The 14,317-nt window shown below is 48.9% G+C and overlaps 1 protein-coding gene across 1 annotated transcript; it reads left to right on the plus strand.

The window, feature by feature from the left end:
• The first annotated feature begins 3,148 nt into the window (after positions 1-3,148).
• On the plus strand, positions 3,149-8,738 carry LOC144149882 (GTP cyclohydrolase 1 feedback regulatory protein-like). The gene is made up of 3 exons (XM_077681598.1): positions 3,149-3,295; positions 3,365-3,459; positions 6,133-8,738. The coding sequence occupies exons 1-3, from the start codon at positions 3,260-3,262 to the stop codon at positions 6,254-6,256; spliced, it is 255 nt and encodes an 84-aa protein (XP_077537724.1). The 5' UTR covers positions 3,149-3,259; the 3' UTR covers positions 6,257-8,738.
• The last annotated feature ends 5,579 nt before the right edge of the window (positions 8,739-14,317 follow it).

The raw sequence follows: 14,317 nt of genomic DNA on the forward strand, positions 1-14,317 counted from the left end.
GTCGGGAAGCATTGCATATATGCTCGTACAGTTGATGACGACAGAAGTGCAGAAAAAGCTTTCGCTGGGAACGAGTCACTCGGCCTACCTTATTGGTCCCACGCAGACGAGGAACCGCCGCACAAAACAAAAGCGACGTAGTACCCGTCTGACATCGACGTGCCCTTACCGTATCGCGTCAGCGCCGACCGTCAAGCCCGGGCAAGTGACCGACTCAAAACGCGGCCGTGAAAGCGATGGGTTGGCTTTGATACAGACTACCACTGTAATATAATCAAGAACGGTCACGGGGGAGCGCGCTGAATAGGCAACGGGCGCTACTCGGGTCGTGCGATAAAGTTGATAAAGTCCATTCAGGTCGAGCCACGCAGGTCAACGTAGCCATGCATTCAAGCTTTATCGTTCGAGCAGTCGATGTTATAGACTTATGAGCTGCGCTTGCAAGCGGGCAACTCGATGTTATGTCAAGCATGCAGATGATGGATGTCACTACAGAACTTTGAATGAGCGACAGAGCGGGCTAGTGCTATTCGCTTGTAAGTCAAACGGGAGGGCGCGGCACGCCGCTCGTCGATGCGCGCCGATGCGCGCCTACAGGTTCAGGCATAGAAGAGGTTCGTACACAGCGATGACGACGACGGAAATGGGAGAATCTAGCCGCGAAGTTGACCAGTGACAGCCGATCGGGCAGCCATGGCTTATGTGACGTCCCTTAGGCCATGCCTTGGGTTGCATAATGAGGACAAGTGAAGAGAGAGCGGTTGGCTTTTCCGCGTCTTTCACATCGATTTGCGCGCTCACCGCTTCACGTGCACGTGTAATATTTGGCTCAGGTATTCCTGGCAGTGTAATCTAAAAACGTCGCGCAGGTTTACTTGCACTGCTCAAAGAGTGTTGCAGGGTCCCTTTAATCTGAAAAGTTCCCTCCTTTGTTCCAGATGTTTTGCCTGTCCTGTTTTTGTTTGATGAATGTATTGTTTCTGGGACACGTGTAATCCCTCTCATAGAGTTACTAGGGGACACAATGTACGCTCTCATTCTGTTCTGGTACACTCTGTTCTGGTTTGGCAATTTCGTGTCAGGAGCAGTTTTCTATTTTTATATGTTTTACTGTGTACCCCATACGTGTATATTCAACAAAGCTGGTGTTAATTGTCACATGTAATAAATATGCCCTGTGCTTTGTATTTCTTTTTTAAATAAATGAATGCTTCATGGATCCTGTGCTATAACCAGTCTTCCTTTGTCATTGAAGCATGGCATAATCCATCTCAGACGATCAGGGCCCGAGCAAAAAAAAAAATGCTTAAGACGCCTTGCCGTCTTCTACGCAATGACGGCACGTGTATTATATTTTTATTATTGCGTAATTTTTGGCAACTTTAAATTCACCAAGTAAACCCGCCTGTGCGGTGCATGAACGCATCTGCTGAGAGCGTTCGCGTTACTTGCTGCCGAATTCTGCTTTGTGGGGTCTATGAAAGAGCCGAAAAACAACCACGGGAAGAAGCGTCTTTCATTACGTGGTTCATCTTTCCCGGCCTAAAAAAAAACACTGCGTGGGCGACGAGAAGCGCGCGGAAGGCTTTCAACCCTGCCGTTGCGCGCCTTGCCCTTTTCATTTGGGTTATTAAGAAATAGTTAGTAATAAAATATTATTTATTTGTTTGTTTATTCGTTTGTTTGTTTGTTTGTTTGTTTGTTGTTTTGTTTGTTTGTTTGTTTGTTTGTTTGTTTGTTTTGTTTGTTTGTTTGTTTGTTTGTTTGTTTGTTTGTTTGTACAGCAGGCCTCAATTTAGGCCCAGCACAGGAGGGTCAACAAAACAACTACGACAACAACAAAAAATTCCCCCGCATTTCCCCGAGGGGGAGAATGTGAAAGTGCGAATGCACGGTTGTCGGCCCGCTTGCGGCGCTTGCGCTCGGCCCCCGCAGCCCACCGCCTCGCCGCCTTCTCTTCCATCTCTTCCATCGGGTTTGTAGTATCACGTGTACACCACGCAGTTATCAAGCCGCTATAACGCCGCTGAGTCGCCAACGCACGCCGCTGACGACGTAGTTTGAATGCGTTAAAGATATAAGGCGCGTTACTCACAATATCAGCGTCGCGTCCGTGGCTTATTCGGTAGAGCGTCGGGCTGCGGCCCGCAAAGTCCTCGGATCGAAACCTGGCGCCAGATGCCGTTTCTTCTTTAAATATAGAGGAGCACTGCGGACGCCGACGCCGCCGACGCCGGCGGTGGATGGTTTGGGGTCGATTCGCACTTAAAACTCCCACCTCCACTCGCGGGAACCCCTGTGTAGATGCGACGCACAGGGGTTCACGTTGCAGCGTTGGACAGCGGAGGAACGGCGCTGGAACGATGGAGCGAGCGGCGCAGGCACCGCGTTTTATAGCGCGCATAACGGTGAGGGGACGCGCCGGCGCCAGCGCGGCAGCCGCGGCTATGACGCAACACAATCCACTTTAATCCAATCCAATCCAATGCCCCTCGCGAGAGAGTGTCCTCCATGGAGTGTTCGCTATCGGAGAGGAGAGGGGGTGAGCGGCGGAGAGCGCAGCTGGCGCGGCGAGGAGAATGGGGGAGGGGCGGACAACGCCGACAACGCCGGATGGATGCTGGGACAAGGCGAGTGAATGAGATGCGTTCGCATCTAAAAGACTGAGCTACACGAGACCAGCATCGTCCCCGACAAAGCAGAAAGCACATCAAATACACAGCTCACAAAAGTTGATTGATTATTTGCGTAAACAGTTCTGAAACAGGCGCTACAAGGATGGGATGCACAACCAAGGGCGCCGATTGTATCAAGTGACCATCGCAATGAAAGCCCATGCTAGCGCCGATTAGCTTAGTCACAACCACCGCATTTCGAAATACGACACGAATCGTGAGATCACCTGTTCATCGCAAGGCTGAGCAAAACGTGCCCAAAGCCTCCATCTCCGCGTTCGAATCTTCTTCTTTTCTCTTTATTTTATTATTTTTTTGTTTCCATCGCGATCACATACGCGGCTACACGCTTCCCGTTGCCGACGGCGCGCATCGACGAGCGGCGTGCCGCGCCCTCCCGTTTGACTTTGGCGCCGCGGCTGCCGCGGCGGAGAGGAAGCAGAGGACGCAGACGATGCGATGCGCCTCCGCTGCCACAGCAACGCGGCGCATGCGCAGAGAGCAAAGAGGGCTGGCAACTCTGTGAGGCGCCACTGAGCAGTGGAGCAATCACGTTCGGTAGCGGTGCGCGCACCAAGTCTGCGATGCCGTACCTGTTGATATCAACGCAGATCCGACTGGTAAGTAGCGCGCCAAGCTGCAGCGCGCCCCGCAGACGGGCGTCTGAATCTGGGCCGCTTTCGCTGCAGGAGAACGGGCCAACCATCGTGGGGGACCGAAACAGCGATCCCGTTCTCATGGAGCATCTGGGAGCCCGCAAGGTGACTCAGCCCGGAAACGACTTGTGAGTCCAGCTGCTGATCGGCCCCTCTTCGCGCGCACAAGACTCGTGTTGTTTTCTGGACCGTCCAGTGCAGGTGCCGAGCGAGTGCTTTGAAATGTTCAGGTTAATGCATGCGCCTTATTTTGCGGGCCATGCTGTACGGGGGCGCTTCGAATATCAGTTTCGGGCTCACCGCGGACTCCCCGAGAAGCGATCCGGCATTTGTTTTTCACATATATTTCTACGGCGTAGGGAATCCTCGGACTATCCGCGGTGAATCTGAGACTGAGCCCCACTGATTGTTATCGACGAAGCCGCAGCCTTGAAACTTTAGATGGCCACATATCCAACTTAATTCGGGGGGCTTTCAAATCTCGTTTCGAAGGAAAGATCCAAGAAGCGATTGTCATCGACGAAGCCGCAGCTTCAAAGTGCAGCTGCTCCGAGATTCAGAGTGACTCGTATACACCCACGAACTTCCGACTCGTATTTGGATGAAAATTTCCCGGCAGAGGCAATGCCCTGCAACATTATCACTCAATAAGCGTATGCCCCTAATTGAAGTCAAGCTAACAAGGAGTGGCCTTCGATAAGCGGCCTCGTCAAGTACTTTTTACATTAGCCAAGTGACGTGCAGTGCAGGGGTTGAGTGAAAGAAAATTACTTCTGAAAGACGGCAAAGAACCACTGACCCTCGTTAGTGCCTGATGGTCCTCAACGGTCAGAGTTATCAGCTGGGGTAGCGGCCTTTGTGGCAAACTGGCACGATTGTATTTTACTCGTCCGTTTGGATTTGCTTGCTCCGTGTTGGATCGAGATCTTTGGGGGACCTGATTGCCACTTCAGAGCAACTCGTGGATCCATGGTGAGAGATAAGTCGTGAAATATCAGTTATGAACATGGCCAAAATGGCTTCCTTTAAGTTCAGAACAGCACTTGGAGAAGAATACTAATAAAGAGACAGACAAGTGCAGGGTAAAAAAACTGGAACATTGCTCGTAAGTCCCGAAAATGTAGCAGAAAGCAACACACAAAAGAGGTCGTTGTTTGAGTTTGAAGGAATGTCACTGCCCTTAGCAGAGGGGAAATTTTCGCGTGCACTACTGTTAAACCCTTCTTTCTTTCGTTAAATCAAGAACTTCTTTCTTTCGTTAAATCAAGAACTTCATAAGATCAGTACTGTCATATTGCGAGCAGTTGGTTCCACGAATTCCAGTTGGTTCCAGGCGCATCCCTGGAGCTGCCGGGACATCCACAGCACTCGCCTGCTGGTAGTTGAGCAATGCTCCAAAAGTCCGTGGTGGAAATAATAAGCCAGCCGGGGCTTGCCCTGAAGTCGTTGCACTCCAGCGGACATGCGAAACACGGCTTTTTGTTGTACCACTTCCCCACTGAGCAGAACGTTCTTGGCTCTCATATCCTTGAACCACATAACACAGAATTCCTCCAACTTCTCGTGTCAGGTGGTCTTGAGGTTCTTTTTTTTTAACGTAATTAGAGACGAAGTGGTGTGGATGAGGCCGCCTTTTCCCTTCGAGAAGTTGAGAAGTGTGCTGGCCGGGATGCTGTGGTCTGTATAAGCAGCACAGCACAGCTTGTTGTTGGGCTAGTTGGGGCTGCATTTTTAAAGTAGAAAAACTGCTCGTAAAAGACGGGGCGAAGATGAAGGAGACAAAATTGGCACAGACTCACAACTCAGCTCGCAGATGTTGTGAGTCTGTGCCTTTCCTGCCTCCTTCGTCTTATACCCCTGCTACACGAGCGTTTGAAAGGACATTTCAGTCGAATGGCCTTCGAAATTTCAAATGTCATTCGAACTGGAAAGAGTTCTGGCGATCTACACGGCCATTCTCAAAGGCAGTTGAAAGTTTCCGCGTTCGCCTGCCATGTTTTGGTGTCGCCGCTGCTGCCATGTTTTGTTCTTGGCGAAAATTTAATTTTACAGTTAAAATGGGCAAAAAAGCAATTATTGTGATCAAAGTGATAATGATCTACAAGCGCGCACAAAACATGCACAAGGCAGCCAGTTTCTTTTTGTCTTTTTTTGCACCGCCAGTGTTGAGAGTACCAAGTTACCTCGTAATCGTAGAGCGAGTGACTGAGAACGAAAACAAGTGAAAAATTATGAAGACCTTGCACTTCAAACACCAAGTTTTACTCGTAAATAATTGTTTTTGTTATAACAGCTTGCAGAAACTGAGCCCGAGGGTACGACCGTTCGTGTTTCAAAGGCCTTTGAGACTCTCAAAGGTCAGTTGTCGTGCTCCTTTGACTGAAATGCCATTTTAACCAAATGCCTTCGAAAACCGTCGTGTAGCAGCTCAAAGGTGTCATTTGAGTCAAATGACATTCGACTCGAAGGCCTTCGAAACGCTCGTGTAGCACGCATATTGGTCCTGTCCTTTATGCGCAGTTTTTCTACTTTAAATATTAAAAAATATAAGCAGCACTGTTCCAGCCGGGCCTGCTTGATGTGATCAGAAACATTGCAGCCAGTCCATGACAGAGGACCGCTCGCCTAAGCTCTGTTACCTAGCTAGTGTCGACCTTTTGTTTTAGTATGGTAGTGCCGTACCACTGGTACTGCTGTCACTGTACTGGGGCCTTCTCTTGAGCTGAACGAGCAGCTGGGAGCTGCACACGCCTGCGGAGACAGGTTTGGTGCTCGGTTTATTCACTCGGAGCCTGATGCAGCCCCGAGTACCGGACGGAGGACCCTCCCCGGACGGTGCTGAACAAGCTGGAGCTCATGGGGTACCGCGTGGTGGCCATGTCCGGCATCGGCCAGACCTGCATCTGGACTCTGCACAGGCCGTGACAGCCGACTCCTCTCGCACCGGCCTGTGCAGCCGGGAGAGACAAGACGTGCATTCTCATTTTCCCCTCGAGGGAGCATCGAAACAACCTGGGCAACCTTTTATGCAAACCACTTGCACGGGTGCAGCCTTTTTGCACCCCACAAGTTGCACTGGCTTCATCTTTGGTCGTTGCGCACCTGTGACCATATTTTTAAGTGAGAATTCTCTACAGATTGAATCCTGTTATGCGTCGGGGTTTTTCAAGTTGGCATTGACTTACTTTTTCTTTTCCCCCATTTATTGGTTCTAAAACAATCCATTGGCTCCCTGAAACGGCCTGTTGATCTCGCCGTGTTAGTGAACGCGGCAGACTTATCTCATAAAGCTGAAGGCATGTGCGTTCAAGTGGTTTCAAGGGGCAACCGTGACAATGCGTCAATTTTCGTCTCTACTAATGCATTTACATATGTCCCGTGACTGCATTCTTTTTTTTTGTTTCGGTCCAGTTTATTAGGCAAGCACAGAAAGCCAGCCGTCATAGCTTCCCTGTCTTGTAGGTCAACAATAACGTGATGGCTGCATTTCAAATATGTACGTGCTGCCCTGCACCAACTGAGGGCTACTCATGTAAAACACTTGTCACTGAATGTAGGTCAGGGTTGGTTGGGACATTCTCCGCATAGGTGCAGAGATGTCTTGTTTCTTTTTCCTTTTCCACGTGTTCTTTTTCAAGCAAAGATTTAGTGTCGGTATTGATGCCAGTACGCCAATACACCCTGCTGGGAAGCCAGCTTTCCCTGACGATGGAAATGAATGATCGTGGGTGAAGGGAAAGAAAAAAACACTTCCCGTGGCCAGAATCGAACCTGGGTCGCTCGCGCTATGAAGTCGCCGCCTGTCCGATTGCTCCAAGCGAATGCAAAGCAGCAGGTACCAGTTTGTGCTCTGCACACCCCAGACCCGGACGCTAGGCCTGCGGAGTGCACACCTGAGAGTTGCTGTGGGTATTGCTGGAAAAGCGGTGCGTATACCACCAGAGCAGCGCATTCCCGCAGCCTGGGATTGGCCAACCAAAAAGAATCCATCCCGAGAAAGCTTCGCGTTCAACCGTTGTCATCGTTAGGCAGATGGATGCATGATTTTTTCCAAGGGGGCTTATACCTTCTGTTGGCTAAACTCTTCTCTATGCGGAGGGGGGTGCCATTAAAGTTTCGGGTGCTGTTTTTGGACACCCGATCACCCGACTCCTACAAGCTCAGTTTGGTGTACTGCAAGTTACCTTACCATATCAAGAGCACCTTGCAGTCCATTACACAAAATCAGGTCAGTTTTATGTAAGTGTAGCTGTACAGTCGTACTGATGAATTGGCATTGGACTATGGAGAGGTCTTGCCATAGCAGGGCGTATTAATGACCCCGTTTAAAGGGATGTTTTGTGGAGCATGACAAAAAAATCTTCAGTTGTTGAATCAATCACCAAACAAAACCACCCCGCTTAAAATATGGCCCATGGTTGCCCAACTACTGAAGTAAGTCATAATGCTGCTTAAAAAAAAACTGTTAGTGCTTTGAGTAGGATTCGCCACCCTTTTTTATCGCTGCTGTCTTTCATGCTTGCGTAGGCGACTTTACAATTTCTGTTCCCTGTTACATATTCCTGTAATAAATTTATGCACAGTTAGAGCCTATCGAAGTGTGCCACCTAAGTGTCGTCGCACTGCTGCTATGGAAGGTTCACAGGTGCTTCCTAAGACGATGCAAAATGCCGCCCATTCCTGGGACCCTGCTTACAGCTGGACAGCATGTTGTAATGTGTAGCAGCACAGCAGAGCCTCCCATTTTCAGCTGGACCATTAATAAACAGAAGTGAATAATTTCTTCCTTTTTTTTCTTCTTCAGTAACTAATCAGACCATGCTTGAAGTGACCATGTGCCAGAAAACATCACGAAAAGCTATTCCCTTCAAGGAGGGGTAGTCTAGATGTGACCCAGTGAGATAATCCAAAAATAAATTGGCGAGCCTGTTTTTCTTTCCACCACCGGTGAGGAGCTTTGTGTGGAGGGCTGAGGTGCAAAACCAAGCTTAGAACAGGAAAGGCACTACGTTTTGAAAGAAGCCGTTATTAACAAGAAAAGCATGGTGACACGGAGTTGCTGTTACTTAAATTCCACGAATAGAGTGGCTTTACAGCTCGCAACAAAGCAGAAGCTTTTGTTCGTGCTGCGTGTGCTTTAACGAAGTTGCCTTTTTCTTCGTTTGTACCATGTCAGCTTCAGCTGTAGTGATGTTTGTGCGTACTGTGAAACTGGTGCTGTTTTTGCGAAGTAAACAGGAACGCGTGTTATGCTGGCTGCCCGAGACGTGTTCGGTCAGGAAACGAAAAAATGTCCGCTGTGCTTGCTGACTGTGCCCGAAGCTATGCCAATGAAATGCAAAGTGCAATCTCTGCCTCACTCATGTTTTGTATGTTTTACTTGTTGATATAAAAGTTTATATTTTGACTCCATCGTACTTGGCCTTTTTGATATATCCTACCGCTTATTAGTGTGGCAGGAACTGCTTCTCTTTTGTCTCAAGGCAGATCCAGGTCAGATTGCAAAATGTGCAACACGTGGTCCTGTCCTGGGGCGGTATTCTCGAGTTTTGTCCCTTTTGCATCCCTTTCAAAAGTGTCCCTTTTGGCGAGCCCTGATTGGCTAAAAACAAAAGACTGGAAGTGACGTAACGCAAGCGCAACAAACCTGCTGTCAACGCCCACTGCTTAACCGGAAGTACGTCATGATGAAAGGGACGTTTTAAAAAGGGACAGTTACGAGAATACCGCCCCTGGAGTCATTATTAGAGCGCCAGAAAGAAAACGCCAACACAGGAAGTAGCGACTGTTTGCAAATTTTTTTCATGTCCCTACTGAACGCATGGCCAGGCACGCACGTACAAGGGATCCATTCCTGATTGCTGCCCAGCATAATTGGGAAAGCTCGTGCTCTGAACAATGATCGGAATAGTCACTAATACGATCACTGCCACACCTTTTGATACGATTGGCTTATTACAATTTACATGACATTTCATTACTGCTACTGCCCGGAATTTGTACCTGGTTGAGTTGCATTTCACATGGAAAGGTCATTGCACTAGTTCATAATTTAAATTTAGTTTCTGTGGCCTTAAACTCCAAAAAACAATATGCCCAGGTTTCTTTTCTTTTTTTTTTTTTTCCTTTGTTGGGCTCTTCTGCTGAGCTCTGGGACTGTGTGGGAAAGCCAGCTTACTGCGCGGGTTAGAACAGAAATGCGTGCACGCTGTGTGGCAAAACCAACGTACAGCATGACCGCCAAGAAACTGCAAATGCTCCATTCGAGCACATCAAAGGTCCCCTGCAGGTGGTCAAAAGTAATCCAGAGCCCTCCACTACGGTGTGCCTCATCGCCTGTGTTGCATCGGCGTGTTAAACCCTCCAATCAATCAAATCAATTTGAGTGTCACCCTAACTGGGATTTGCCAGAATGACAAGCACGAGTTCAGTACGCCTACTGTTACTGTTCAAGGAGGGCTTTGGATATTTCCTAAATGCATATGAGGACCTCTACTTGAGGATGCTGGTAATGGTTTAAAGCAACAGCTGCACCCTTTAATGACAGTGGTAATTAAACAGCAACACGCTCACTTCTGCAATGGGTCGGTACATATTTCGCAATGCAGTCCCTGTGTTTACAACCACGTGCTGGAACCAAGGCTTGAAATCGCACGGCTGTTACAGCTGCATTTTTGACAGCGGTTCGGCAGAACGTACAAGTGCACGTAGAGGTGTCTCTCTGAATTAACTAGCCTGCACGTCATTGTGGCACTTCCGATCGCTTGCCGTGGTGGTGTCTTTATTCGAAGAGATCAAAATACATTGTCTGCTACAGGGACAGAGACTACAGGCTAAATTGCCTGACAAGGACTCTGCAGTTCAACAGTGAACTGATGTGAATTGCCAGAGTAGCTTCTATTTTGCAGCTCATCAAAGTGCCTGACAGCCTAACTTTAGGGAAGTGGACTTTACAGATGTGGACTTCACGACCTGCACAACAGCAGCTGCTCCTGCATCCACGCAAAGACAACTAGAGGCACACAGTTCACTGGACAGCAACAGAGCAGTGCGTGTCATTCTTTGCTTATAGCACACTTGGCTCCCCTTCGCAAACAAATGCTGCCTTGGGTCTTTTTCTGAAAGGACGCAGACCTACCGGGAAGCTAAATCCGCCACTAGTCTAGCGTTTTGCCTCGAGCCTACTATGATGCGTAGGTGGTGCCTTCAGCCACACTGTTCTGTGCTTCTGGCCTGGCGCGGTTGTCAAGACAGGGTTGCAAGCTTTGGTTCCATGCAGACCCTGCACGTGGCAAAAATGTGGATCCTTGCTGACCGCACTCCAAACTGCTCGTGTCAGTGTGAATACATTTTGGTTTAGTAGGGGCGCAGTTGAGTCACCCTTCCACCAGTTTTCAGCACTTGAAAAGGTACGGTGTAGACCTTCCATGACACACTTATGATGTCCAGTGTAGGCACGTTAGATGCACTTGTTAGTTGAACAGTGCAAGTGCTGTTTCTTTTTTTATAGGAATTATGCTTTAGCTTAGGTGAGATAGGACTTGTACAAGGGGATCTCGCTAGGTCATCCCTGTTATTAAGGAAATACAAATGCAACACACGAAACAGTAGACATGGCTTTAAGGCTACAACTGGAGAAGGCTCATTTGGGAGATCAACATGCTGAATTGTATAACCACAATATATGCATCTTGAATTTTGTAACAAAAAGATATTCTCTAGAGTGCCGATGGTTGTCTGGCAAGAAGTGATTGATGATTGATTGATTGTAGGGTTCAACGCGCCGACGCAACGCAGGCGATGAGGCGCACCGTAGTGGAGGGCTCCGGATTAATTTTGACCACCTGGGGATCTTTAACGTGCGCCGAAATCTCGTACACACGGGCGTTTTTGCTTTTCGCCTCCATCAGAAAAGCGGCCGCCGCGGCCGGGAATCGAACCCGCGACCTCGTGCTCAGCAGCGCAACGCCTTAGCCACTGAGCCACCGCGGCGGGTAACTGGCAAGAAGTGCAGACAGAATCACCAGTTCTGTAGCAGCGCTGATCCAGCTTTTGCAGGTATACCACCGTCTTTTGTTTATTGCCAATTTCAGAGTGACTGCTGTTCCATATGCGATTCATGTGGCAAAATTTAGTGCTGCAGTAAAAATACAAGGTAACGGAGTATGTTTGCCAAAGCAGCAGTTTGGGGACTTGTGAAGGAGGGGGGGTGTTCTTGCACTATTGACTATCCTTCCACACCTAAAGCACGTTAGGGTTGATGGTTGTTGGGGGATTGTAACTGTGGTAGCAGGACAGGCCGCAGGTTCGTATGGACAGACCCCATGGATGGAAACGCATACACAGCGACCTTTGAAGGACAACTGCAGGTGGTCAACTGCGACCAGATATGTAGAATACTGCAGAAGCTATCAGCCAACCCACTTTGCCAACGGCAAGTTGTGGTGACAGATCTACTGAGCTCCTTTCCAGATGTATGACTGCTGCAACATATCAAAATATACAGTACTATAATAAGGGTAGCGTCCTGGGCACGTTGGTACTCCATTGTTAAATAAAATGATTGCGCTAAAAAGGGACACGGACAGAGTAAGGACACCGCCGTGTGTGTCTGTTCTTACTCCATCCGTGTCCCTTTTTAGTGCAATCATTTTATTTAACAGTACTACAAAGTGGGGCTGCAACCATGCTTACGACGTAGACGGCCACGCTTCACTCTGCAAGAGACATTGTGGGGAAGCCAGCTTGCGAAGACCAAGCTTACCTGCACCAATCCCCTTCAACTTTAAGCACAAATGCATTGCTGGAAAGACATTTCTGTAGGGGCAATGTAAACCGTCTTATATCACAATATGCAGGCACTGAGACCTTTCTGTATCTTATTCTGAATTCTTTGAAGTGAAAGCTTTTTTAGCAGGACCGGTGGCATCCTGTCAAAAAATTACATCATCTTCCCGGAGGGGAACCCTGAGTAGTATGTGAAGCGGCCATGGGGTCGACTGAAGTTCCCATTAGTTTTCAGTTTGTCATTTCCGTTGACGGTCAGCTTCGCGTGCCTTCATCATATCGGTAGCTTCTTGACGTAGTTTGAAAGAGTGAAGGACATAAGGCGCGTTCGCAGCACATGCTCCCATCTCGATTCGTAGCGCAGTGGGAAGAGCGCCACGTACCTCCCGTTGCGGCCAGAGAGTCGTGGGATCGAAACCGGGTGCCGCCTAACTATTTCTTTTTATAGTGGACTGCGCTGACGTCAGCCCAAACGCTGACGGGGCTGAAGAGACGCGCATGCGCAGTGGAGTGCGGACGGCGGACAACGAGGGAGGGACACAGCCCGAGCATGAGATGCTTCACATCTAAAAAACTAATGCAGTTCCCCATAGACCGGTTGGTCCACAAAACGGCTTTGATAAGATCTCTGGAGACACGGCACGTGTGCAAAACCGGGCTTCCAATGAGTCGGAACGTTTACTTGAAAATTGAGAAAAGGAAACAGTTCCAGATCAGACAACACATGCATTGATCACGAAGAAGAGGTACAATAGTATATACCTTTGTCGCATAAACCACATATGGGCATACGTTTGGATCATTCGTAGATGCGTTTACTTAGTGCATAAAAAATGGTCGTGTGGGTTCGTTCCTGGTTTGCGATTTGGGTCTTTGGAGGTTGGACGGTTGATTGGACGCACTTTCAGCAAAGCGTGGATGCAGTTCGGATGTTAGAAAGCTTTTGCACTCCTCTCAACTTTCTGCAGGAAAAGATGGTAATAGTTTTTTCCCCATCCTGGGAGAGGTCTTTTTTCAACGGTGGACATAAACAGGTCAATGATGATGATGACACGGAGTGGAGAGGGCACTCCAAACACTCTCGAGCATGGACCGTGTTGTGAAAATAGCTGTCACGATGCAACAGCAGCCATTTGCTCAACAAGCCCCTCACAGATCACGCACGTGATCTGCACATGGAAGACCGACGAGAACCCAAAGCCACCTGCTGGCCAGCCACAACGCGACTGCCTGACTGGTGCAGACAGGTGCTTGCCTCCTTGGCGCTTGCTGCCTGACAACTTCATCTTCACTGCGCAAGAATGGACAGGACAAATTTTCTGTGTGTTAGTACCAGTGCGGGTGCCAACAATACCCAGCATCCCACCCACACCTATCCATGACCAAAGCTACAATATTCCAACGACTACAAACGAACTCTTACCCCCAAATACCCTACTCCATGCAATGCACCCCACCCTCTACCCCGCATCTTGCAATACTGCCCCCACCCTGGCACCCTATACCACCTGGTACGGACGGGGGTGTCAACAAACCCCGTCCCTTGCTCCCAATCCTTAACCTACTTACGAGCAGTGGGTGGCACAACTGACCAGCTCCGACCTGGTGGAGAGGGCCCGGGTGGCCAGCGCAGGCCAGGGTATCCCCCGACTAGAGGAAACCCCCCACCAGGCGGGTGCCCAGACAGCAGCACCTAGGGCTCACATAAATAAAGTTTATTCCTCCTCCTCCTCCTTCAAGAAACGTTTAGTTGAAGGTGAGCACCTTTACTGTGTTTTTTTCCCCTCTGTGTGCCGCTGTCCATTTCTGCACTGTGCAGATGAATCTTTCCCAACTAGCCCGGTTTTCTATGCTGCTACGGCACCCTTCAACGCGGCACTGCTGCACAGGCACTGGCTTGTGTAGCAGTGCAGTGCATCCTTTGAAGATGATGAGAGTCTGCTGCACAGCTCCAATGAGGGAATTGTGTGAGCTGCCTTTCCAGTCAATAACAACTCGGCTTTTGCACATTTCGGCAATTTTTGTTTCGTCTGCCGAAAAGTAAGCACTTGGCTTTACCCCAATTCGACCTCATATGATACAAGGCACTTTTTATTAATTATAGTCTAAATGGGCATTAATTTCTGAGGTTTTACAACACTGGGTTAATGACAGCCCCGTTAGAGCCAATTTTCTTTCTCTTCCAGTAGGCTTAACTGG

Source organism: Haemaphysalis longicornis, unplaced genomic scaffold, assembly GCF_048455015.1.
Source record: "Haemaphysalis longicornis isolate Haplotype H1 unplaced genomic scaffold, Haemaphysalis longicornis Haplotype H1 scaffold_8, whole genome shotgun sequence".
Classification (NCBI taxonomy): Eukaryota; Metazoa; Arthropoda; class Arachnida; order Ixodida; family Ixodidae; genus Haemaphysalis; species Haemaphysalis longicornis.

Bases quoted from the DNA above. Each gene is read 5' to 3' on its own strand.
- LOC144149882 (XM_077681598.1), top strand. From the start codon at position 3,260: ATGCCGTACCTGTTGATATCAACGCAGATCCGACTG. The intron at 3,296-3,364 runs GTAAGTAGCGCG...CTTTCGCTGCAG, and splicing joins TATCAACGCAGATCCGACTG to GAGAACGGGCCAACCATCGT. The intron at 3,460-6,132 runs GTGAGTCCAGCT...AGCCTGATGCAG, and splicing joins ACTCAGCCCGGAAACGACTT to CCCCGAGTACCGGACGGAGG.